Source organism: Corvus hawaiiensis, chromosome 4 (assembly GCF_020740725.1).
Source record: "Corvus hawaiiensis isolate bCorHaw1 chromosome 4, bCorHaw1.pri.cur, whole genome shotgun sequence".
Lineage (NCBI taxonomy): Eukaryota > Metazoa > Chordata > Aves > Passeriformes > Corvidae > Corvus > Corvus hawaiiensis.
Genome location: NC_063216.1, coordinates 56,790,911 through 56,817,051, shown reverse-complemented (window position 1 = coordinate 56,817,051; position 26,141 = coordinate 56,790,911). Strand labels below are relative to the sequence as shown.

The 26,141-nt window shown below is 39.4% G+C and overlaps 2 protein-coding genes across 6 annotated transcripts in view; one reads left to right on the top strand and one right to left on the bottom strand.

Annotated features, from left to right (window-relative positions):
* Positions 1 to 2,892, top strand: part of TSPAN12 (tetraspanin 12) — a 46,845-nt gene extending 43,953 nt beyond the window's left edge. For all 3 annotated transcript variants that reach the window (XM_048301485.1, XM_048301483.1, XM_048301484.1), the window contains one exon: positions 2,242 to 2,892. In XM_048301485.1, the coding sequence (XP_048157442.1) occupies positions 2,242 to 2,547 (306 nt within the window). In that variant the 3' untranslated portion in view covers positions 2,548 to 2,892. The remainder of the gene's footprint in view (positions 1 to 2,241) is intronic.
* A 5,509-nt stretch (positions 2,893 to 8,401) lies between these two features.
* Positions 8,402 to 26,141, bottom strand: part of KCND2 (potassium voltage-gated channel subfamily D member 2) — a 265,445-nt gene continuing 247,705 nt past the window's right edge. For 2 of the 3 annotated variants that reach the window (XM_048301431.1, XM_048301429.1), the window contains exons 4-7: positions 18,280 to 18,378; positions 16,629 to 16,727; positions 13,395 to 13,642; positions 8,402 to 11,616 (exon numbers count right to left, since the gene is read on the bottom strand). In XM_048301431.1, the coding sequence (XP_048157388.1) occupies positions 11,439 to 11,616; positions 13,395 to 13,642; positions 16,629 to 16,727; positions 18,280 to 18,378 (624 nt within the window). In that variant the 3' untranslated portion in view covers positions 8,402 to 11,438. The remainder of the gene's footprint in view (positions 11,617 to 13,394; positions 13,643 to 16,628; positions 16,728 to 18,279; positions 18,379 to 26,141) is intronic. The other variant, XM_048301432.1, reaches the window with a different exon arrangement.

Below are 26,141 nucleotides of genomic sequence, written 5' to 3'. Positions count from 1 at the left end.
AATTTTAAAATTTGCTTTAATATACTTCTGAGTATACTCAAAATTTGGGTGTACAAAAGATTGGTTGAGTTTGCTGATGGCTTATCTTTTCTGCTCAGAGAAGTGCCTTACTTCAGTTCAGGTTCTTATTCTATGATATAGTAAATTAGTAATATATGCTAAATAAGAAATACATGCTTTTTCTATTTCTAGGCTGAAAGTATAAAATAGCCTGTTTAATACATATGAATCAGGCCTTTAATCCGTAGCTTTGTAGGAATCTGAAGCTGATTCTTCTGAATGATTGCTGCAAAGTTTTATACTATATATGATTTGTCAACAAGAGCTCCCCATTTAGTGACAAACTTCTACTTTTGCTGAGGAAAGTATATTTATGTACTGTTTAATTGCAGGCTATCAACTATGAAAGTGTTACATAAGCAGAAATAAAATGCATGAATGTGAAGTTAACAGGGCTGGCTGGGTGTTTCTCAGTTTTGAAACTGATTTTGAACGTGTATTAGAGCAGAACTATAAGAACATCATTAAATGGAGGAAAACAGTCTATCTAGATTGGGCATAATTTGTCTCAGTTATGTGTCTGTGTACTGCAGGAGATGTAGGAATTAATGTTATTGCTCTCCGTTAGTGGGTGTTTTCTCTAGGCAACAAATGAACTGAGTTTGAATATTGCTGTGGTGGAGCATTTTTAAATTGTGACCAGCATCCACCTTCATCTCTTTAAGTTATCAAAAGTATTAAAATGCATCCAGTTTCTCTGTAATTAAAAACAAATTTGGGAAATAGTATAACTAAACTACCTTCCAGTTGAACAAAAGAAGATGCCAACGTGACAGTTTTTGTTGTCCTGCCCCCCACCAAGTCCAATTACGTTACATTTTGTTGTTTGTGGTTTTTTTTGAAATTTCATAGAATGCATACTTGCTTCTTTTTCTGTGTGTTTGCTGCTGTTTAGAAAATGAAACAGTGAAACGAGCAAAGACATTGAGATCTTTTAATTTACTCTGGTACAATTATCATAGAGTACATTAATTTTATTTAGATCCTGAATGAAAATCTGTTGACTACAGTTATGAATTTTGTGTGTGTGGCAAAAATGGGGCCTTTCATCAAATATATTTAGGACTGTAGCATTTGAAATTGTCTTTGGGGAAATTGGCTTTGGGGAATTTCAGTGTGATTGAAAAGCCTTATTTATCATGTCCTGTCTTCAAATTCCATCACTTTGATTGATTGCTTTATTTTCTTAGAAAAGTGGTAAGAAATATGAAGTGAGGATATAAATGCGAAAAATAACATTCTCAAGACAGTGCCCATTTTGATGGGTTCCTTATGTCAGCTTCTGGGACCAGTGCCCAGACAGGTTGTTATTCTGAATTTTCCCTTGATATGTATATTGCTTTGATAATTGTGCTGTGAAACCCTGCAAAGTTTAGAATAGAGAATAAGCATCATGCAGAATAGCAAAAGCCCCTCTCCTCATGGTTTTATCTTCTCTTAAGACTGGGCATTGCCCTTACTGAGCAATGAACATTGTCACTTGTGTTTTGCACTGTTAGCCAGTAGTTCCCAGAGCTGCTGCCTCTCCCTGGATCCTTGCTGCCTTACAAGGGCTTGGGAGCTTTTCTGAAGCCTTGTGTGGTAGTTAGTTGGCCGTGTAAGCAAACTATAGAGCCTGCATTGAAGGTTTGGAAAGAGCTAAATTCCCTTTTTGTGAACATCAACTTAAAACATTTTAACGTAGTTTTCATCAGATGTTTTCTGATGAGGTTACGCAGGTCCGTAGATCCTTCCTACAGTACTGTTTCAGCTCCAGAGTGTGGTATTATCTGTAGAAAAAGTCTAAAAGAGTTTAAAATAATTGACAACCCTGAAGATCTTCAATTTGAGGAGAGAAAAAAGATGATAAAGAGGACTTCAATGGCTTTTAAGCCTTCACAAAACCAGTTGAGTTTCTTTAACCATTAGTGAGAGTTGATAGGAACTCAGATCCACTGTGAGTGATTTCTGAATTGAAAAGTAGCACAAATCTCTTCCAGTAGTCTGTGTATGAGAAAATTTATTGCATTATGGAAGCATTTAAAAACTAGGCAAAATAATTTTCAAAGTATTGTTTGAAGGAGCTGAGAGAGAGATTCTTGGGAGCCAGAAAAGATAGCAGTGGGTAGGATGAGCTAAGCCTTGGGAACTGCAAACCAAATATTACTGACTGTTTTTTTTTAATCTATTTTTGTTTTATAGGGATGCGGTAAAAAAATGTACACTTTTTTGAGAGGGACGAAGCAATTGCAAGTGCTGAGATTTCTAGGAATCTCTATTGGAGTAACGCAGATCCTGGCTATGATCCTCACTGTTACTTTGCTATGGGCTCTGTACTATGACAGAAGAGATCCCAGAGCAGATCAGATCATGGCACTGAAGAGTGATACCTCGCAGGAGCTGTCATGTCATTCCATGGAGCTACTGAAACCAAGCCTGACCAGGATCTTTGAACATACATCCATGGCAAACAGCTTCAATACACACTTTGAAATGGAAGAGCTATAAGTGATGCAATGAATCTGTGAAGTCACAGAGGATTTTAATTGTTTTGTTGTTAATTTTGTTCTGTTCATCAAATATGCCAAATATATGTCTTCTTATGCATCAGAAGCCAGTTAATGAATGGAAGTGAAGGAGACCAGCAAAGAGAGATGAGCCTCTCATCAGCCTCGGAGCCATGGCCTCAGCCGTGAAACAGTTGATTTGGGGGGTTGTTTTATAAAAGGCACCCATTCAGTTGGACACAGTAATACTCTACTTATTGTCACAAGCTGTGTGAAGTGTAAAACACTGACTCATTCACAGGTAGACTGAACCTGTAGGGAAGCATGATGGGAAGGGAAGAGGAAATATTCGTCTTCTGAAGAAGCAGCTGTGCTTTAAGCAAACAAAATGTGACTTCAGCTGAAATTGACTTTTAATAAGCCATTTGGAAAATGTCTTAATCAGGGATCTATGTATGTATAATTGTGCATTTTCATGTGTGCATGGAAAGCAGAGCTACAATTCAAGTTAATACTTGGATTTAAAAATTTGCAAGATTTTTAAAAAGGGCGAGACTTTCTTTTTTCTAACAAAACCTTTATCTTAGCTTTCGTTGTTAAAGATGTTCTAAAACTTCTATTTTTATCTAACATAACGATTTTTTAATTTTAAATGTATTAAACAGGGATTGAAAACAAAACTGTAGCTCCAGACAGTAGACTTCAGTTTTCTGGAAAATTCTTCTTTCAAACAGTTTGTTCTGTGGACTGTTTCTTAGGAGAAAACCTTAAGCATTCTTTCTGAAATGGGAATCAATATGGGAGTAGCACATTTTTATAGATAAATCTTTTCTCCTGTCCGTGATTCCCCTGAAGCTAGAAACAAAAGACTGCAAGAAAAATGCTTACAGGTCTGGATGCTATTGCAATAATTGTAAAAGTACATGAGGAAAAATTTTACTTTGACTGTTTCATTAAGAGCTCTCTGGTGGCTTAAAATGCCAGCCGGAAACAAGATTAAAATGTATTTATTGAGGTGGGGAAAGTGCATTTTACTGTATTTTTATGAACAATGTCTATGTCATAGGATTATTTTTACAATTGGCCACGCTCTTGAAATATGTATTTGTTCCACTGAGTATAGTAGTTTGTGGCAAATGGGCTTTTTACAAAATATTACATTTAAAAAGTTCTTCCATTTGTTTTGGAATTTGTAAAAGAAAAAAAAGCAAGGTGTGATTTGTAAACAATAAAATTGCTTTTCTCTTAAATTCCAGAATGGCTTTTTTATTTTTAAGTCCTAGAGTGGGAATGCTTTGGAGGGGCATTGGGAGCGTCTTCCTGCCTAGTGTGAATTAATTGGATGTGTCTTTACCCATTCCACTTACTCTGTTGTGGAGTAATATTCCAGTGCAATGTAAGTGTATTTTTCTTTTTTTTTTATTGCTTCTGAGAAAACTTCTTAAGGGCTTGTGAAATTAAGCTCTTCCATTGTGTGGGCTGTTGTTTGCTTTTCAGCAGTCTGCATGTGGGTGTAATTATTTCAAGGGTACTATTGCAAGCAAGATTACCTTTCTGCTTTTGTACTTCTATAGATGCTGATACTTATTTTGGGAGGTAAAAAGAAGAGTGGAGAGACCATCCCAAAATTTTGCTTGGAGTATCTTTGTCAGGAGTACTTTCTTATGTTCTGTTTTGGAAAGCCTTGGCCTGGTGTTACTGCACAGGTACAGCCGAGATCCACCCCTCCCACTGCTCAGCCTGGGTGGTGTTGCTGTAGCTAAGGGTGAGGTTCCTGTGTGGATGAGGAGCAGGTGTCTCACAAAGTCTGGCTGTAGAGCAACTCCGGGCTTCGGAGTGCCACAGAGACCAGTGGTGCTGCACACCGGGCTGAGTTGTCATTCGCTCCTGTTTAAAACCAACAAAAAAAGTCTGTACAAACCACAATTTGTGGAATCTTGATTATGGATTACATGAACACTGCTGCATTTGGCAGTGAGTTACTGCTGAATGTAGGGAATTTCACTTAAGTAATGTAAAAAAAGTGACGTAAAAAGAAATACAAAATTCCCTTTTCCAGGAACCTCAGCCCTTAAAGCTTTACCCAGGGAGTGTCTGTGGAAGCTCCCTTAGCCGTGCTTCAAATATCCCTGGTCTTTCCATGCGAGGACTGCTCAGACTATCAGTGGGGGTTGCCTGTGTATCTTGTGTCCAGGTTAGAGCTCATGAAGGAGCAAATATGGCAAGCCAAGGTAGGGGGATGTATTGGAATTCAGAGATACTTACAGCCCAGGTCATTTGGTTTTAGGCTGTCTGGGTGCTGAGGAACCACTGCTTTCAGATGTAGTCAGGTTTTTTTTAACAGCAGAGGGATTGCTTTGGGGAGGCCTCCTTTGATACAGAACCAGCCTCCCAAAGCAGTGTTTATGGACCTCCACAACAACGAACATCGGCAGTCAGGGAAGCCTCACTTGGGCTTGGCTACCCAACTCCTGAGCCAGTCTGCGTTCTGGCAGAGCATCTTTCTGAGTATTTAACCACATATGCAGATGTAGGTCTCAGCTGTAAATTGGAACACTTTAAGAATCTTTTCTTTGACTGCTCAGGCTGTGAGGTGTCTGTTTTTCTAGGGCTTCTTCAAAGAGCCTTAAAATTGATTGACTCAACTGCAGTGAGCCTGCTCTTTTCCTGTAGAGCTTTAGAATATATGTAGGAGAGAGGCTGCTTGGCAAGACAGGAACATTTAGAGATACTTGAGGCAGTGAAAACTACTTCCTCTTACTTTCTTTTTCCCTCAGTTTTACAGGGGTACTTGGAGAAGAATGGTGTGTTTTTTGTTCTCTGCAGCATAAAGTGTAATGAAGTAAATCTTTCTTGTTGCAACAAACAGCTACAGAGATGCTCCTTAACATTTTTCACAGAGCGCTCCAGGAGCACCTGTATCAGAAAAAGGGGGTGGGGGGGGTGTCACTCCCTGCCAGCGCCAAGTTTTCTCTTCAGCCCAGTGACTATACTGAGTCCATGGGACTGTGCGTGTTGCTGTGGGGCTGAGCAGTCATTAGATTAAGTGGATGCTTTTAGGAGGCAAAAATCACTATTTCTAGTCCTCGGATAAGGTACTGATTCATCTGCCAACAGGTTGTATGACAAGATTTTTGGAAGGAAAGAGCTATATTTTCTTCTTCATAACTTTGTGTTTTGTAAAAGCATATATGAAAATAAGGGAATATATAAAGAATGAATAGTAGAAAGAGAGGCTGTTGGTCACAGCAATTATACAGTTAAACATGATGGAGGAAGGGATTTATAAATAGCTTTTAAAGTTTTTACTGCAAAAGTATTGTATTTGGTCTCAGAGCATGGTGCTAAGGTTGCAGGGTCTGTCCCCATAAGGGCCATTCACTTAAGAGTTGGAGTTGATCCTTGTGTGTCCTTTCCAGCTCAGAATATTCTGTGATTCTGTAAACTATGCAGAAAAACACAGATTATTAGTCTTACAACATTTAAATACTTAGGGTTTGCATGGCACTGTAGTGTGGATACTGCAGGGTTGATTTCTGTGAGAAGCTGAGAAGCTTCCCCCATGTCTAACAGAGCCAGAGCCAACCAGTTCCATCATGGTCCTACTGCTGGCCAAGGCTGATCTCTTCAGTGACAGTGGTAACACGTCTGGGATAAGTATTTAGGAAGCAGAAAAAGTGGTTTTGGCAACAGCAACTGCAGCTGGAGAGAGGAGTGAGAGGAACTGCTCTGCAGACACCAAGGTCAGTGAAGAAGGAAGGGCAGGATGTGCTCCAGGCACCAGAGCAGAGATTCCCCTGCAGCCCCTGGTGCAGCCCATGGTGCAGGTCCCTGCAGCCCATGGAGGTCCATGGTGGAGCAGAGATCCATCTGCAGCCCATGGAGAGCCCCGCACCAGAGCAGGTGGATGCCTGAAGGAAGCTGTGACACTGTGCATAGCTCCCACTGGAACAGACTCCTGGCAGGACCTGGGGAGAGAGGAACTCATGCTGGAGCAGGTTTCCTGGCAGGTTTGTGGGGTTCCTGTGGGGGACCCATGCTGGAGCAGGTTTCCTGGCAGGTTTGTGTGGTTCCCGTGGGAGACCCATGCTGGAGCAGTTCATGAAGAACTGCAGCCCATGGGAAGGACTTGTGTTGGAGAAGTCTGTGAAGAACCATCTCCCATGGTAGGGACCCCATACTGGAGCAGGTAAAGAGTGTGAGGAGTCCTTGCTGGGAGGAGGAAGGAGCATCAGAAAAAAACATGTGATGAACTGACCACAGACCCCATTCCCTGCTCCCTGCACCTCTGAGGAGGAAGTAGAGAATTCAGGAATAAAGCTGAGCTTGGGAAGAAGGGAAAGATGAGGGAAAGGTGTTTTATTTTTTATTACCCTATTTGGATTTGATTGGTAATAAATTAATTGCCCCAAATTAAGTCTGTTTTTCCTATGAAAACAGTTGGTGAGTGATCTCTCCCTGACTTTATCCCAACCCAAGATATATTTTTTTGTTATATTTTCTCTTCCCTGCCTAGCTGTGAAGGGAAGTGATAGAGTGGCTTTGGTGGGCATCTGGCATCCTGCCAGCATTGTCAACCCACACAAGCATTGCATTTAATTATTGTCAAAGTGAGGTTGTATCTAGAACTTTCCAACTTGTGTATGATTGACTGCTTCCTGTTAAAAAGAAAATGTGATGCCCTAAACTTTTGAGAATTTTTGTACATCTACCTCCTTTTTATTCAGCACTCCCCAACTTCAGGTGTTCCTTGTGCAGAGATGCTCTAAAAAGTAGACAACTAGATAATATAGGCAGGTAAGAAATTAAGCTGTCTGGCTTCCATATATCTTCTGGATATTGCCAACCTGTATATAGTGTTCACTCCTGACACTCCTCTTTTAGCCACATGTTTACATATCCCATCAGCTGATGGCTCTTCCAGAACAGGCGATAATCTTAAAATATTCCTATGGTCAATGGGAAAATAAAGCCCTGGTGGGCCCCAGATGCAGCAAAGAGAGCTTACAACCTCCTAAGCACCCTCCCTGCCCAAAATTTAATGATTCTGTGGCTTTAGTAATTTGTCCTCCTCCACATCAGCTTCCTCTCTAAAGGCCCCCCTTCTCTCTGCAGCAGCTGAGGCTGCATCATGTTCTCTGCTGTGAATGCCTTCTCTTGGTAGCCAGTGTGCTTCCACCAAGAGTATATGCACAACTTCAAAATGTAAAGTGTACATTTTCAGTTTGTCTCCTGTGAGTATTTTATGAGAGGACAGTTGTTCTCGAAAATGCTCTGGGATGGTTCAGACAGGTATTAATTTTATCTTTCCCCACTGCACAAAGCAGAGAGCTCTTCCCAGAGGTGGCTATCACATGTGCCAGTGGTGATCGGCATCACCTGCAGCTGGTTGCCCTTTATTAGTGATCCATGGTACGTTGTTACCCACTCTTACGCTACAAAAAGTTTGATCTCTGTGCACTAGTATTTTATCAAGGGAATTTGATACCAGGTATGAGGAGACTCTGTAGGCTGAGAAGTTCAGCAGAGCCGTTTGGTTTTGGGATGTACATAGGGGACATTTTTTAAAGTACAGATAAAGAAGTGGAGTTCATACTGCTGGAAATAATGCTCCAATTTTCTCTGCTGCTGCAGGCTGGGAAGGGAAATGTGATGGCTGGTGTCTCAAGAGAAGGCCAACTCCGTGTAGTGGAGCTGTGGTATCCTGGTCTTGATGGGTCTAGTATCATTCAGATACACTCACAGCTTGCCTGGAATTACTGTCTAGGACATTTGCTGACTTCAGATTTAGTGTTCCTTCCAAATTATTAGAGGGGAAAAAAAAAGTTTCATGAATAAGTTATTGCAAAACCAGGTTGACCCATTCAAGCATGCAGATGTTTTATTTAAATATTCCTCAAATGTCTATTTATTCAGCATAACACATGTATTATGCTGCCTTCTGAAATACGATATATGACTGTCAAACAAAATTGTCAAAACAACAACCTTGGTTTCTTTGTATGATACACAGAAATAATTACATTTCATGTACAGTACAGATGCATTTTACACAGTCATCAACAGTCATTCACTACCAAAACAGCATTTAAATCACCTAAAACACCAAAAAAATGTGTATTTCCCAAATTCAGAATAAATTCATGGTTTTGCATGTGACATATGGAAATAGGAGACAGGACTGAAATTCTGAAAAATCTTCTAAATTATCTCTTAAGCTGCATTTTAAAAATGAAAGTACAAGTTGCTTCAGGGGTATAATTATTATGCAAGTGTATTGCTGTAGTGCGTTCTTTCTAGTGCCTATGAGCAGGAGAATAAAGAGCTTTTAAAAGACACATGACCTGATGGAGTCAGTAGGTTTCCTGGGTTGTGTGTAGTCTGTACCAAAGTAGGTTTAGTAACTGCCTCTTTGCATTATTTAGCTGATATAACTACTCATGAAGTACCACGTGATGTAAAGAAGTTGCTGCAGTTGGCTGACATCAAGGCAGTTTTTATGTCAATAACTGTTTGTCAAAAGGTGGGGACCATGTATGAGTAACCATGCGTAGAAGTAGGATGCAAGTAAAAACTTTGATGTGTTCTGCCTCTCCTTTAAATCCAATGAAGTTTATGTAACCTACCAGCTTCAGCAGATCTGCTGCAGTTTTCTAACAGGGTGGAAGAGAGAGCAGCACTGGGTAATGGACTTGGGCAGGGTTGCTTAGAAGGAGCGCCCCTCCTCTGGCTCAGAGGACAGCCTGTGCTTCTGCTCTCTGATGTTTTAAAGAAATGGAGAAGCTCAGTTTACAATGAGTAAATCATTCTGATTTGAAAAAAAATTGGGAAGTTAATTGCAAATTAACCAAGAATGCATTAACTTCAGAATAAGTAAATGGTAAGATAAAAGAGTAATGAATGGCATTATCTACTCTTTTTACTTGCAGTTTATTTCTAATATGTGATGCTGTATTTTGGTGTATATACTGTAGCATGATAGTCTATCATCTACTCTTCACTGTTGACAGGTAGAGAGAAAGACGAGTTTGTGTGCAAGAAGAAGTGTATCATCAGCAAGTTTCAGTTTTAGTGGGTATTTTAATGTAAATTTTCAGGTCAGTAGAATGCTAGCAAATACTATACTGAAACATACACTACTCAAACTATTAAATAACTGTGTTAATCTTTTATTGTAATGGCATCTAATGCACTGAGCCTTTTGATTTATATGCATATTTTATTTTGCAGACATGCAATTATTTCTGATCCAGTGTTTTGGATGTCTATATGTATGTATTGATATGCACATATTCCATGTATATTTGATGTATATGATGTATGGTATGTCATGAATGTAAGAAGCATTATGATACATCTAATGTACTCTCATGAAGAAAAATTACACTTTTTTATCGGAAAGGGTTCTGAGAATATCAATGTCTTTTATAAATGAAGCCAAGAAGCCTTAACTTGTAAAATCTTCATATTAGCTTTTAGGCCTGCCCACGTAGGCAAATTCCAATTGTAATAAATTATATTTTTATAGCTTTGGGACTCAATCCATTATTCTGTCATTGTTCTTAGGTAATTAAATATTTTTCACACAATATAAATTTTCAAACAAGTTTTAAGATGCAAGTTTACAGATAATTACAAAAAGAATTTAGCCATCATTTTTACTGAATGTCTTTCAGTGTCTTCCGGTGTAGCTAATACTCTGGATGCTCCAGAATGTAAGCAAGGGACATTTGGAGATAAGTGTTACCTGATCCCCAAAACACCTTTGTGGTAATTTGAATTCAAATAGGATTACTCCTGTAGCAGTAAACTGTGACAAGAGGTTTGTTCTGAAAATACAGAAGTTGACAAGTTGTCTGTGGAAAGGACTGTTGATTCATCAGTATCCTTGAAATCCCAAATTGTGCAGTTATGATGGAGTGGGCAATGAACTGTCAGAGAAATAGAGAACAGTGAACAAAAAGAACAATGACTGAATACAAGTTTGTGGTACACAGTTTGGCTGTAAGATTATTTAAATGTTTGCCATTAGAAGTTTATAGTGTAGATGAAGTTGTGTAAAATACCTTAAAAAAAAAAAATCCTGATTCCTGATACAACAGTTGTACAATGACTTATTGCAGTTGTAACAGTACCTAGGAAGCAAGATAAAACAATAGTAAATATTGAACTAACTGAACACCTTTAGTTCACTAATGAGTGTTTGAGTAAGAAATACTGCATTTTTCAAGGGAAGTTATGTTGTACAACTACCATGGAACATTAACAATCAGCTTGTTGTAAGTGCACGGAAATGCCCCTTTCTACAGTATTATTTTATCATGCCTAATCTGAAAAACAACAGAAGTAAACTGAGATCACAGCTCCAAATAATTTCAGCATGCATTATGGTTGTAGTTCTTTCAGTCAGTACAAACATATTTCATATGAGCATTTTTTTGTTCATTTTTTGACAGTTCTTCAGCAAGTTTGTGGTTTATTAACAGGGAAAAAAAAGACATGTTATCAAAATGTTTCTCGTTGTTTTGCATTCAGCAGGAACATACGTTTCTATTTTTTCGTTTGTGTTTTTTTCTAAAAAGAGCTTTCATGATAAGAAGAAGCATCAATGGGGACATTTCATTGTGCTCATATAGTAAGTCAGAATGGTCACAGAAGATTCCACTGCGCATCAGTTCGGACAGGGGGTAAGAAATTCCTTTTGGTTCACACCCTACGACACCAAACCCTCAAAGTGTTTTGTTTCTCCTGAACCTCTTGCTCTGCAGCCACTGGCACACTCGTCAAGGGGCGTTGTCTTTGTCAGCTCTCTCATTCCTCATGACTCGTTTTTCACTGCTCGAGCTCAGCTTTCAAGTGGTCTTTATGCTAATTTATAAATAATTCCTTGTTTTATAATGCAGATACTCTGACAATGTTTCCTCCCGAATACTCAGGAGAGTCTGGCCTATCGTCTCCTTCAGGTGTGGTGACTGGAGGTGTTGGGATGCTGATTATTGCTGTAGTGACGTAAGGCTGCTCACAGTTTAGTTTAACGCACTCATCCACTTTGGCATTTAAGCTGGAACGGCTGGAGGAAGAAACAAAAATCCATGAAGAATGAAAGTCCACTTTACCACAAACCTCTCGTGCCTGATTCTATTCCCTCAGCCAGCCATCTCCATCCTGCCCCACTGGAGAGCTCTAAGTACAGAGCAGCACCACCCCACTGCCCTGTACCCCAGCAGCTGGTGGTCCATGGCTATGCGCATGTCCCTGTCCCTTTCTCCCTTCCTTCCCACCATTTCAGCACTTCTCAGCCAACCACCTGTGTTTCTGAACAGGGGAAGCATTGCAAACTTAGCATAGCCAATTTGCTTACTATGCAGGAAAGTGGAAACTAAGGGCCAGTCCAAGTCTCCTGCATATTCCTCAATGGCATGCTTATTTAAGAACATTTAGGTATTAGGAATAGTTTCTTCACTGAAATGGTCAGACATTGGAACAGGCTGCCAAGGGAAGTGGTTGAATCACCACCCCTGGAAATGTTCAAAAGGTATGTGGATGTGGGAGGACTGGGAAGGTCTTTTAGTGGTGAACATGGTGGTGCCAGGTTAATAATTGGCCTCAATGGTCTTGGAGGTCTTTTCCAACCCTTGTGATTCTGTGTATATTCTGTTTCCTCAATAGTAAGGCACTCTATTATATGCACTAATTAAGTTTGTGTTAATATGTTCATGGAGTTGCTGCAGTACCTCCCCATTGTAAAAAACTTGTAAAACTCAGACTATTTCAACATGAAACTGGCATTTTGCGCTTGTGTTTTTGTTTTCTAGCACAAAGCTGGTGCTTTTTGGTTTTATATACATAGTGTCTGGAAGTATGGTGCAGGCAAGTCCTCTAGCAGAAAAAGAACGGATCCAGGCAGAATATTTCCTGAAAATCTAAGATAGATTGGAGCTTTGTGCTGGCCAGGAGGTTTCATTGCATAACAGCTGAAAAACTTCAGTACTTCCAAGCTGTTGGATTGTTAATGGACTTGAAATCCAAAGCTAGTAACTATACAAAGGAAGCTACTCAAAATGTAGCTTAACAAAACAATCTCTAGCAACTTGTGCTGAAAATGCTTCTTTATTAACAGGTGACGTGTATGAGATCAGTAGAAAACACTTCTGGGTCTCCTGAGACCTCTGCTGTTTTTTCAGAGGTGATATTTGGATATATGTGAAAGCCAAATACTTTACTTTTGAGAGTAGAGGGACATTCAGTAAATTACAGACTCTTAAACTGTACTTTCCTCACTTTTGTAATAACTCCTCAAACTAGCAAATACATTTTTCTTATCTGTTTCATATTTTTTATTTAAAAGAGTCTTCCTTATGACTATTACAGTTAGGACTTTGGAAATCAGTTCTATTTCTCTGCTTTGCAGAAATGCAAGGAAGTCTCATTTCCTATGCCTCTGAACCAAGAAGGGGCAGACAGAGCACTTGCTCATCTCATATATCTGAATTGGACATTTTTCAGTGTGAAATTTTTCTCCTTATGCACTTGTCCACAGCATATAATCTTTGGTGCTCTATTTTATTTGGGGTCCCTGGATGCTGCTTGCTGCCAATAGCGCACAGTAGTTTGTGAGGAGGGTCTGAGAGGGCAGAAATGGATAGAGAGAGACTATTCTATTATTTTGTATTAAGCTTGAAGCAAATGAAGCACAGAATATTTCAGTACCAGTACCCATTTTTAGATGAGTATTGGACTCTCATCTTAAGCCTCACCGCCTGCCTGTGGCGGCCACGACAGGTTTACATCTCTTCCCTAATAAAGCCGGGGGGCTCAGCTCTCGGTGTGCTGATGCACATGAAGTACCTGTTAGACAGGGCTGTCCTCTCCACACATCTGATCTGGATGGTGCTGAGCTCCTGCACGCTGCCGGGGCGGCTGCCGGTGATGGTGGCGTTTGGGATGCGGTACGTCTTTTTATGTCTTCGGGAGCAGCAAGTGCTGGTCACGCCTTGTTGGGACGAAAGAGAGGGGCTGTGGCTCGAGGGTCTATTCACTGTAGAAACCTCCATGCAGCTCTCTTCATAGACTTGCTCATCCACAAACTCGTGGTTCTAGCCCAGAGGAATCCAACAAAGGGACAAAGCACACACAGAAGGATAATTGAAGTGAACGTATTAATCATGATTGTTTAACGGCTAAAATTGACACAACTGAATCAACTGGGAAAGTTAGACAGCTTATTCTTGATTATAGTGTTTAGCCCGTATTAGTCTGGGCTGAATACCAATACAAATGTAAACACTGGAACAAAATTAACAAGAAGATGTTAATCCAAATTATTTTGCAAAATAGCATGTGGTTGTAATGTAGTTTGCATTATAAATATCTGTATAATCTTTGAAGTGCCACAAAATAGAGAATTATGTTTATTAATAAAATGCAAGTGGTGCTTACATAAATACTCTAAATATCAGTTGAAAATAAATAAGATTTATTATATTCAACTATAATATAATAAAATTCATAAATATTTTCCAGATAAGTTTATAAGGCTTTCTTTTGAATTACATGTTAGAAATCAGGACCTGAAACAACATTTTTTGAGGTATGCATCTATCTAAAAAAAATATTTAAACAAGTAGAAATTTTGATTAGAGGAGATGAGATAGTTATTTAAAAGCATCTTAAAAGTTCCTAATTACTGTAGATGGATGTGTCAAATGCAGTTTAGAGGACTGACCATTTAAATTAAATGAAGTCCTCTTTATTCATGCAGTCTTTGCTTAATCCCAGCAAAGACAGTAGTTTTATAGGGTGGTCACAAAGATGAATCCAAATTCACTCAAACAGCCAGTTTACATTAATTTGTCAAGTGATTAGGGGGTATATCACACGCACCCACAATTTCCACATATTCTATGTGTGCAAAAGAGCATGAAATAGTGGTGTTACTCATGGTGTCAAGGGAGGGGAGGAGATGCAGGGGAGTGGGAGAAACTTTTGTACTCATTTAAAACTATAAGGCCAAACTATGCAGAGATTGAGCTATGTTTGCATGCAGTTTGGGAAAGCCTCCTTTTTCAAGAAAACTCTTTCCTTTTACTGCTAGACTTAGTCCATGTATCCCGCGAGAATGTTTTAGGGGAATTGTTTAAGGAGCATTTTCTGGATTGTTTTACCCTCTACTCAGTCTCACATCAAATTTGCCAGCCTGTTACATTTTTGTGTATTAGAATGAGGTAAATTATTTTTCCCATAAAAAAATTTGCTGTAATTGGAAAGGTGCTGATGTTTTTCAGAATTGCCATATGGGGCCAATATAATATGTGAACAAAGTACAGAGAATAACAACTCTGGCCAAGTGTTTGCGGCAAATGGAAATACCTTTATAGGCATAACATTTTTATTTCCATTTCTTCTGTTCTTCTTCACTCAGACATAAGTTTGTGTGAATTAAGAGGTGTTGAAGAATGCAAATTTCAAGTGATAAGGAAAAAAAGAACTTCCTCGACAAATGACTTTTATAAGGCATGTGTCAGTCACAATCAAGATTTTGAACATGATCACACAGTAGACATAAAACTCAGAGAGAAAAATAACCTAATTGTTCTTGTGAGATTACATTCAGGGGCTTACAGTATGTTTGGCATGAACTCTGCTATTTTGCTGATTAAAAGTAATTTTGTGCTTCCTAAAACTTTTATGGAGCAACAATTAAAGAGTTTTATTCACTGAACTTTTAATATAGAGTGGAAACATTTTGAAATGCTATAATGGCACAAGCTAATTGATTTGATTATACTTATTAATTAACTGTTCTTAAATTAGCTAAAAGTCATTTGTAAAATATAATTTTTAGTGCAATTAGTTTCTTGTAATCTTCACAGAATTCCATGACATTGCCCACTCTGCATTTCTGAGAGTGGATGAGATCTTATCCGATTGACTTTTCAGTGACAGAAAAGAGAATATGCCTTTTCTCAGTATCATGATGCTTATACCACAAAGGATGGTGAGAGTCTAAGAAGACATACCACACTTCCTGTTATACAGTGAACCAGAAACTTGCCAGATTCCAAATGCTGATGGCCCAAAATGTCAAGTTCCCACTAAAATTTTAGGAATGCATCATCTCCAGAATACAACTTAGAACTGCTGCATATATTTTTGCGTTAATATGTCATATGACCTGGGGCAGTAGTAGGACCCAACAGAAGGAGAAAAGAATGTAGATTCTAGAAACAAAATAACACTTGCTTTATAGACTTCTTTTTCTAAAGAAAAATAAAAAAGAAATTAAGTTTTACAGATTCCACCATTATGATTAGAGGAAAGGTGAAACTTTGGGAGCTGAATTCAGCTCATACCAAATGAATAGAAGTTTTTTTCCATGATTTCTATGACAGTTTGACAAGACCTGTGGTTATTACTCAAGTTTTTAAAATATGTTTGTAATATTCAACTGTGGAAAAATTTTAAAGGCAAATTGCTATTATCAGGTTCTGGTACAAAATGTCTCAAAAATGTTTCAAAAGGACCCGGCAAGAATCTTAGCAAAAGAAACCATGCTCTGAATAGGAAGTAAGACATTCTGGGCTACAGCACATTTTATAAGATTAATACTTCTAAAGTAAGAGTGGAGGAGACATAAGCACAACAAGCATATGGGTGACATATTGCTGGCTAAGTGTCATAACTGGGCCCTTTTATTTCAAAGAAATGGTGTCAGAAGGAGAACATTAAATTCCACACATACATATATCAAGTTTTAATTTATCAAAATTTAGCAATGTTTGTTGTGGGGAAACCTTTTACTCTTGTTTGTTTGTTTGTTTGTTTGTGGGGAGGTTGTTTTTGGGGTTTTTTTGAGGAAAAAGCAGGAAGATTTTCACAGTGATCTCCATCAAATATAGCAGAAGCTGTGTTTCTCTGTTATTTATATGCCTTGGGTATAACGCCTTAAAATAAGATAAAATGGCTTTTCTTCCCAGCTAACTCTTTTAATATAAAGGCTTATTAATTAGAAGAGATAACTGAAAACATTCAAAGCTAGGCTGGTGTTGCAATTCACAGGAAAACACAGTTCTCTTTTCTTACCGTAGTTTTTTCCAGGCAGTGAAGCAGGTGGTGGTGCTGTGTTTCAAAGGAAGAGCCAGATTTGCCAACAAAGGCCTGTTCTTCTTCATTGGAGGACTGCTAATACATAGAACTCAGTATTATTCTCAGTTTTGAACAGTATTTCTTATCCAAATATTTGATCAGAACTAATCTGGATTGTACATGGTAGCATAACTGCAATTTTTTGTCTACAAAGTATAACAAAAATTATTTTGCACCTTAATTTTTTTCTGCTTGTTTTTAAATCAAACTATTTCCCTTCCTTCCCTAGCACCTCCTTTTAAATGTTTTCATCTTAGGTCTTTTACACATAGATAAAATAGTACAATTTACAAGTGCAATAAACACATAAGCTTTGAATGTTGGATCAACGCATGCTTAAAATTATAATCAGTTTAAGTGACAGTAAAATGTTTGTTTTTCCTGGGAATGTGCCTCATTTGAAGAAAATTAAAAATAGTTGTCCTCCCAGGATCATTTCATAGCACTAAAGAATTTGTGGTATTTCTGCTTACACAAAAATTCATGTTAGTGATCCCAATCTAGTGGGTTTAGAAAGTGCATAAAAATGTTACTGACACAGAATGAAGAATTAAGTGGAAAGCATCCACTGCTTATTAATTGCTTTCTTAATTATTCACTAGAAAGCAAAAAACTTAATGGGGAAGGAAGTAGGATAATAGAGAAGATTACAATTCAACCTTGGGATATTTGAAATCTGCATGGTAATTAAGCTACTTGGTGTCTTTTTAGTTCAAATATTTGAGTTCTTTCAAGCAGAAGAGGAAACAAGGGCTCTGACTGCTCAGCTTTTGTGCTAGACAGGACGGATGGACAGACAGCCACTTCCTCCTCTTCTGGCTATAGGTTAAAGTATCCGGCAGTTTAACATGTATTGAACAGAAAGGGCATAGAGGAATAAAAGCCTTCCTGTATCCCTCAGGGAACAGCCTAAATGCCAGAAAATGGCAGGGATTAAAAACCACTCTGTCTGCAGTCTTTCTCAGCTGGGTACAGCTTTGAGCAGCAAAGGGGCTGTCTCCCAGCAGCATGGGTCACTGTGGATCCCAGTCCCAGCTGCTGGTCCTGGCTTCCTTGGCAGGGGTAAGCAGGGAATTTGCTTCAGATAACATTAGATTACAATGCATTTGAGGTAATCACCAAGATTCTCCTTAAACCAAAGTAGGCGCTTTGAGGGAACACTTTACCCTGCAACACCCCTCTGGGCAAACTGTACTCAAGAGCTGCCTTTTCCTTTATTGATGATGAAACCTGGTTTTGTCACCCATGTTCTACCTGTTTAAAGCCAAGTGAGATAAATCCAACTCACCTCCTAAGAGGCAAATGCTCTGTACTTTCCTTAATGAGTTCTTCTACAGGATCTAACTCTAAAAATGTGGGTTCCAGCATTTCTATCTGGACATTTCCCTCATCTCTTAATACCCCACCATCGACTCTCATAAGCTTCCTTTAACAATAGTAATTGTCCAGTTTATCCTTCCTTAATCTACCTCTAAAGATAACATTGCCCAAAGCCCCAAGGTGACTTGCCCTGGTGATAAGCTCAATAAACTACTGCTCGGCTGTCATTAAGTGGTTACTCCAGAGGTGGAGGGAACACAAACATTACCTGCTGCAGCTGGTTACTCAGCAAGCCATTTCGTTTGCTCTGCATGTAGGCATTAGCACTCCCACTCTTTGCTGCGCGGATTCGAGCAAGCCTGGCTTTCTGTGTAAACACACAAAAGGAAGAGTGTCATTTGTACTCATATCCTTTATCCTGTTTATCTAAAACTGCTAATTGGAATCAGTTGCTTATGAATACCAATCTCACAGAGACTGACAGACTGCACTGCATCTGTCCTCCAGGTGGAGCAAATCACAAGTGTCTTCCCATTTAAAATGCATGATAGAAGTTTTTATTTGTTTGTGTGTATCAGCTACTAAGGACAATGACTTTGGAGACAGGATTAGACAGATCAGTATGGAAGTGCTGCAGTTTTTTTCTGCATTGTTGCAACTGCCACTGCTTATGTCTTGTGGGGCAGAAACATGGACATCCATTTCAGTTGCTGTTGCAGTGAAAATCTCTTTAAAGGGAAATAAACGGTTCAGAAAAAACATAATGTTGCAACATCTATGAGTGGGTTTCTCAGACCCTTCTGGGTTTTTGGAGTACCAAAACATGGTAGTGCTTTTATGCTGTCTCCCAGCTAAGTTCCTGAATATTTGCCAGGCCATTTTAGAATCACAGAACGGTTTGCATTGGAAGGGGCCTTAAAGGTCATCTAGCTCCAACTCCCCACCATGGGCAGAGATGCCACACGCTACATCAGGTTGCTCAGGGCCCCATCCAGCCTGGCCTAGAACACTCCAGGGATGGGGCATACACAACTTGTCTGGCAACCTGTTCCTGTGCCTCACCGCCCTCTTAATAAAGAATTTGTTTCCAACATCTAATATAAACCTGCCTTCTTTCAGTTTAAAACCATTGCACTTTGTTCTGTCCCTATCTGCCTGTATAATGTCTCTCTCCCTCTTTTTTATAAGTCTCTTAGGTGCTGAAAGGCTGCTCTAAAGTCTCGCTGGAGACATCTCTTCTCCAGGCTGAACAGCTCTCTCAGCCTTGTCTTCATAGGAGAGATGCTCCAGCCCTTGGATTATCTCTGTGGCCCTCCTCTGGACCTGCTCTGACAGGCTCATGTCTTTCTTGTGTTGAGGACTCCAGAGCTGGATGTGGCACTCCAGGTGAGGTCTCACCAGGGCAGAGAAGAGTGAGAGAATCCCCTCCCTCACCCTCCTGGCCACGTTGCTTTTTGATGCAGCCCAGGATGTGGTTGGCTTTCTGGGCTGTGAGTGCACAGTGCTGGCTCATGTTCAGCTTTTCATCCATGAGAACTCCCAGGTTCTTCTCCACAGGGCTGCTCTCAATGACTTCCTCTGCCAGCGTGTATTCATATGTGGAATTGTCCTGACCCAGGTGCAAGCACCTTGCACTTGAATTTTTGATCTTCATGAAGTTCTCATGGGCCTACTTCTCAAGTTTTTCCAGGTCCCTCTGGTTGGCAGCTCTTCCTTCTGTTGTATCAACTGCATTGCTCACCTTTGTGTCATCTGCAAACTTGCTGAGGGTCACCTGATCTCACTGTTGGCTTCATTGATGGACATATTGAAGGGCACTGGTCCCAAGACAAAGCCCTGAGAGACATCACTCCTCACCAGCCTCCACCTACCGCTTCACATCTGTTGGTATAACCAGACTTAATACTTAACATCTTTGGTCATAGACTCTTCACAACCTGATTTTTCACAGACTGCAGGTATTAAATTGCTGAGAGAAATTTGTGCTTTCTCAGGTGAGCCTCATCTCTTGTGAAGGTGACTTTCATCCAGAGTAGGAGGCTCATGAGTGAGGGACATTTTGCATCCACTGAATTTTGTACAGCACCTAGAACCCAGAAGTAGGGGAAGGCATTAAGAATGGAATCTCTCAACTGTTGATGTGGAAAACAAAAGCTTTTGTGGGATTACTAGGATGGCATCCTGGTTCCGTATTTTCTGTGGCTGGTTACATGTATAAGAAGGAATCTAGGTTTATCTTCATGGTTAGATTTCTGATTCTGAAATGCCAAGCAGCATCTGGAATTAAATGGCTGCTGAAGCACAGAAGGAGATACAGTGAAGAACTTGAAAATCCAACTTTGATATATTAGTAGGGATTTTCATATCTGATACTTACTCAGTTGATATTTTCAAAAAACAGAGGGAGTATTTTCCTCCCTTCCCCAAATTTCTGGGACATTAAATGTCAGCATGCACTTACAGAGGGAAGCAGCCTGGTCACTGCAGCCACCAGATCTCTCTGGCATGACTAATAATTAACTGACTTAGAGGAATGGCTCAACACCACCTTTCTTCGCATTTACAGCCTCAAACTCACAGATTGTCGCAGCAGCAAGCCAAGAAATTTATGACAGCTAACAGCTAACATGGCTGAAGTCTGGATTATGCTATGTCATGCATTTATTATCATTTAATTGTTCTGAAAGAAAATAAAGTAATGCTCTGCATGCGTGCATCCTTGAGCCAAAAATCTCACAGGAGAAGCTATTGACTGATTTTGTGATATATTGCCCATTTTAGAATAACACATTGGTTTATCAACTTCCTCGGTGCAAACAGCTTTTCCAGCAATGCAGTTAATGCATCTTATTCTAGTGGTGAGAGAAAAGATCCCCGATGACGTGCCTTGGGGTCCCCAGGAGCAACCAATGTGGGGAACTGTCACAGCTCCCACCCCCCTGGCTCACTTGGACTCTTAGGTGGCACATCCAAGGCTACCAGCACGGTTAGGGCTCAGTCCTCAGGGTTAGCAATTAAAAAGCTGCTTGGGCAGGCAGAAAATAGGTTGTTTTCAAAGTGGTGCTCCTGTGATGCAACCCCAGCATGCTGGGTTGAAGGGTAGGGGAGTTTTACCTGCACCACAGAATTGTCATGGGCTGGGACAAGTGCACTTGGTTATGTTCATAAATATATAAAAGTTTAGTCTTAGGAGCTCAAGATACCTTGGAAATGCCTTTAGAGGATGCAGCTTGGAGTCCCATAAATAAGCGATTTCAGTCACAAATGTTTTTGATGTGGTACTTTTCAGTCTGCTCTTAATACAGGGAGATTCATTAGATTTAGTGAGCGGACATTTAACATACATTAGTTCTGCTTTTCCTTTTAGCATGCATATTCATTTTCTCTTTAGTGATTGAAGTAATAATTACGGTGCAGCACTGTTTAATAAAGAAATATGAAAAACATAACAGTCCATCAGACTATCTTAATATATCAAAGTGCTACGACACATGTAATATGAAGGCTCTACTTTCTATGTGAAGATTTAAAATTGCTTTGCAAGTATGAATTTATTGCATCTTAGAAAGCTTTTGTGAGCTAGAAAGTAATAGCTTACATCTTTCCAGCTGAGATTCATTCAGAGGGCCTGAATTTATATCATTTACCAAAGAGAAGACAGTAACTCTATTACCAAGAGAGGAACTAGATATTGTGGCTTCCATGTTTATACTTCAGCTTACAGAAAATACTGCTGAAACTGGAGGTGTTTACAAATCTGTTAAAGTGATAAGATTTATTTTCAGTGCTTCTGCCTGATTTATATATGAGCCTGTAGTATGAGCAGTCAGTCTAGAGATTTCTCACATTTCCTTTTGAGGCATCATTAGAAGTTCATGTCATCCACAGGATTTTAAGGGCTATGCACTGGGGATGGAATTCCCATGAAAGGCATCAAAATTATATAATGACATCAGGAAAACTGTGGTTACAGAAGTACTGCATTTTCCTTTAGTCTGCATTTTCTGTCATGTATAACAGAATGGGAGTGACAACTGCCCCCTTCAACCACTGCAAAGCCCTTTCTAATCCTCCTCTTTCATGGAATATCTAGGAAAAAAAAAAAAAAAAGAAAATATTAAGTTCTCCTGAAATAGATGATATCTTTGCTATGAAGTTTTCCTAAGTATGCAACTTCGATTTTGGTAATTTTTACATGGTCTAGGACTAAACAAATGTAGCTGAAATACAGTTCTTTTACATAGTCTAATGAAATTCCACCATAATCATCTCATCTCCATCTTCCTAAAGAAATTGATGACCAGTTCTAATTCTTGCCACATCCCTTGTATTTGCACCGAACTTCTCTTTTAAATGTATGTCTTTTTTCAAATTTTACAACATAGAGTTGGATCCTTATCTATGGCTGCATTCATAGAAACCTCACAAAGGGAATTCACTGTTATTCAACAACAGTTAGCTCTGTCACTTTTAGAAATATAAACATTTATTTTCACAAGGTTTTAAGTAGTGCTAAATGTAGCACTTTGGGATATTTACAACGTCCAGCTTTTAACACTCAGATGCCCTCAGCTGTCCAGCTATTTTAAGAGAATAATTTTATCAGGAAGACTTTAGGACAGGGCTTAACTGCAGTACTGGGAATCATTTCTGGCAAGATTCTCTTCAACTTGCTATGCAAGAAGCCAGGGTAGCCCAGGTAATTTAGTACTTAGCTCCTGTTGTTTCCTGCTGCTCTCCAGGCTACATAATTATCTTACTATGAAAACTCAAAAGTTATTAATTACTTACCTTATAGTAATTATTGTTTAATAATTTTGTACATTTAAAATACTAAAATTCCTTCCCAGTCATTCTGTGTGCACAGATTTTGGTCAGGACAGAGGTGGTTTTCTCCACAGTAGCTGTTATGGGGCTGTATTTTGCATTTGTGCTGAAAACAGTGTCTATAACTCAGGGATGTTTTAGTTACTGCTGCACAGTGCTTGCACAGAGCCAAGGCCTTTTCTGCTCCTCCGACTGTCCCACTGAGGAGGCTGGGGGTGGACAAAGAGTTAGGGGGGACATGTATGGGACAGCTGACCCCAGCTGACCAGATGGTTATTGCACACCCTAGGGCATCATGCTCAGCAATAAAACTGGATGCTGTGGGCGCTGGCAGGGCCTGCTCTTCCTCTGCGACAGGCTTGGTGCTGAGCAAATGTGTTCTTTTATATCACTTTTTTCCCCTGCATTTGTTTCCCTTCCTTATAAAAAAGATTAGACTGTCTTTATCCTCACCCACAAAGTTTTGCAGTTTTACCTTTCTGATTTTCACCCCATTCTTCTCGGGAGAAGGGAGAGAGTGAGCAGAAGGATGGGGTTTAGTTGCCTGCCTGCACTGAACCACAACACTGTGGCTCCTAGAGCAAGGGCGAAAATTGTCCAAAAAATCAGTTACATTTTTGTTTATATAATTTTTTTGTTTGGTCTTTTATAAATCCACCCTGTGTGTTTAAGTGAAAAATCACACCCACAGTTCATTTTCTGATTTTCTAATTTTCAGTAATTGCAAATGATTGAATTCATATTAGCTGGCAATAATTTACATGACATCAATAGAGAAGAAAATGCTGTTTACTTTGCACATTAATGGATATGGAATGAAATAAGGTTCATACATTTCTTGAGTGGTGCCTTACTTTCACAATCTATTCAAATTATTGTTCAGTAAACATGAGTTCTACATGCTTTTTTTTTGCTAAACTCAAAAATCCTGGATAAGTTACTGTTAGTTATATTTCTGCAATGCCCCTGATATTAACAGCCTATCTCATATAAAGAAGTCGAAATGGCTAGCAGGGTTTCCTACTGCAAACACTCTGACTGCCAGATGCTGTTAAGCAATTGTTGTTGCAGTTTATCCTAGAGCTACTTATAATTATCTAGTAACTGATTATTCATAACTTGACAGAAAAGTGCATCATGTACAATTAATAAAGCCAAGCCAATCTTCAGGATATATTTTGCTATGTGAAGGTAGAAGAACATACTTGCATGAAAGATGCAGGTTGAATTTTATTTCTAAAATCAAGTTTTGGAACTGATGATAGTTATTTGGCTGTTCTGTTAAGGCACCATGCAAAGTCACTCTAGGCAGGAAGTACTTGGGCAACTAATATTAAGGGTCTTTCATTCCTCAGATAATGAACAACACTGGGCAGATGTACCTGCACTCAGGCACTTGCTGGCCAAAAGGACACAAGGCTCTTGCCTCCCAAAGACATGTATGGAAAACAGAAAAGGCATATAGCAAGGGATACTTTATTCAGGGTATGGAGGACTTTATAATCATAATTGCTGCTGCAGTATGCTGGAAAGGACCTTCAGGTCCAAGCTGCTATGGAGTGGCCAGATACCCATTCCAAGAGAGAAGCTGTGCCTCCTTCTGTCTCTCCCCTGGCCTGGTAGTCATCCCAGTGAATATGCCACTGTAAGGGTCCTGCCAAATCTTAGCCCTTGCTACCTATCACATACAGAATAGGAAATGATATCCAACCTTGCCTAAACCTTTTTTCTCCCTTCCCTTCTCCCTTCCCTTCTCCCTTCTCCCTTCCCTTCTCCCTTCTCCCTTCTCCCTTCTCCCTTCTCCCTTCCCTTCCCTTCCCTTCCCTTCCCTTCCCTTCCCTTCCCTTCCCTTCCCTTCCCTTCCCCCTTCTCCCTTCCCCCTTCCCCCTTCCCCCTTCCCCCTTCCCCCTTCTCCCTTCTCCCTTCTCCCTTCTCCCTTCCCTTTTCATTTCCCCTCCTTTTCTTGCCTTGGTACATGACAACACAACTGTCATTAACGTTGCCCAAAGTTAATGGGCAACCAAAATAACAGCTTCTTGAAGTTGTCTCTAGCTGACAAAAGCTCCACAAATAGCATTCTTCAAAACTGTCTCAGTAGTGATAAAACTGCTTGAGAAGAAGGCACAGTAATACTCCAGGGCATAATTAGTTATGCCCTGAATTTCAATGTCTAGTTTGGATTATTTATTCATTCATTTCTTGTCAGGATAGGGCAGATCCTTGGACCTTAATACTTGATAGAAAACAACATTTTGGTAAGCATAGCTGATTTTTCCTTTTTGTTTTCCTTTTTTCTTTTTTTTTTCTCTCTGTTTTTTGTTTATAATGATTGCAAGGGGTTTCCTGTACTGCAGCAGAAAGCTGGCCTATCCTGCCAACATTGTCTGTATTACAGAGTGGGATTTCATGGTAATTACAACAATGTATTTTTATCAAGAGCTTCCTTTAAAATGCATTCAAAATGCAATGGTATATAAATAAATTTCTCTCTTCCATCTTCTCCCAAGTATTAATGTGCAGTGTCTTTTTGCCAAAAAGAAACAAATGGAGTTGTCTAATCTTCAGTAACTGTGCAGAACTCAGTAAATGCATAAAATGATGGTCACATGGCTCTTGAACAATCCTAATGACAAAATTTTTCTACTGTAAATTGCCAGTGCTCCTGGAACTAGACTTCAACGCTTCAGCAAAGAACTTTCTCTTGAGTTTCCTTCCAGCCCAAGTGTTTTGCCATTTCTGAAGTCTATCTTGATTAAACTTCTGTGTGAGATATTGATAAAGTTGCACAATTCAAAGGCACAACTGTCTCAGTCCAATTGAATCTGTTGTAGCCAGCAGGAGGTACCACTGCCTGCAGGGGTTTGTGCTGCTCTCCATGAAACAGCACCTTCTTTTTAGCTTATGTTCTTCAGCCTCAGAGAACAGAAATAGGTTCGGTGCCTAGGGTAACATTTATTTCAGAAAATAGTGTAAAGCCTCTATTGTATTGAATGAAGAAGGAATTTCAAACTTCAATAATGTGACCTTTTTGCTTGAATATTCTTTTGCAATGCAGTAGAAACCCCCTGTGAAATGCAAGGCTATATTTCATAGCTAAATATGGACCATACAGTACCCATGAAGTGCTTTTTGTTGATTTTTCTTTTTTAGTCCATCAGAGCAATATTCAGTTCAACATCTCAGTCGTTTTAGATTGAAATAGATTAGCTTTGCAATAGAAGATATCAATGAAACACACATCCAGTGCTAAGTTAATCAGACCTCAAAGCCATTTTCTCCAAAGCAAAAAGGGCATAAACACAG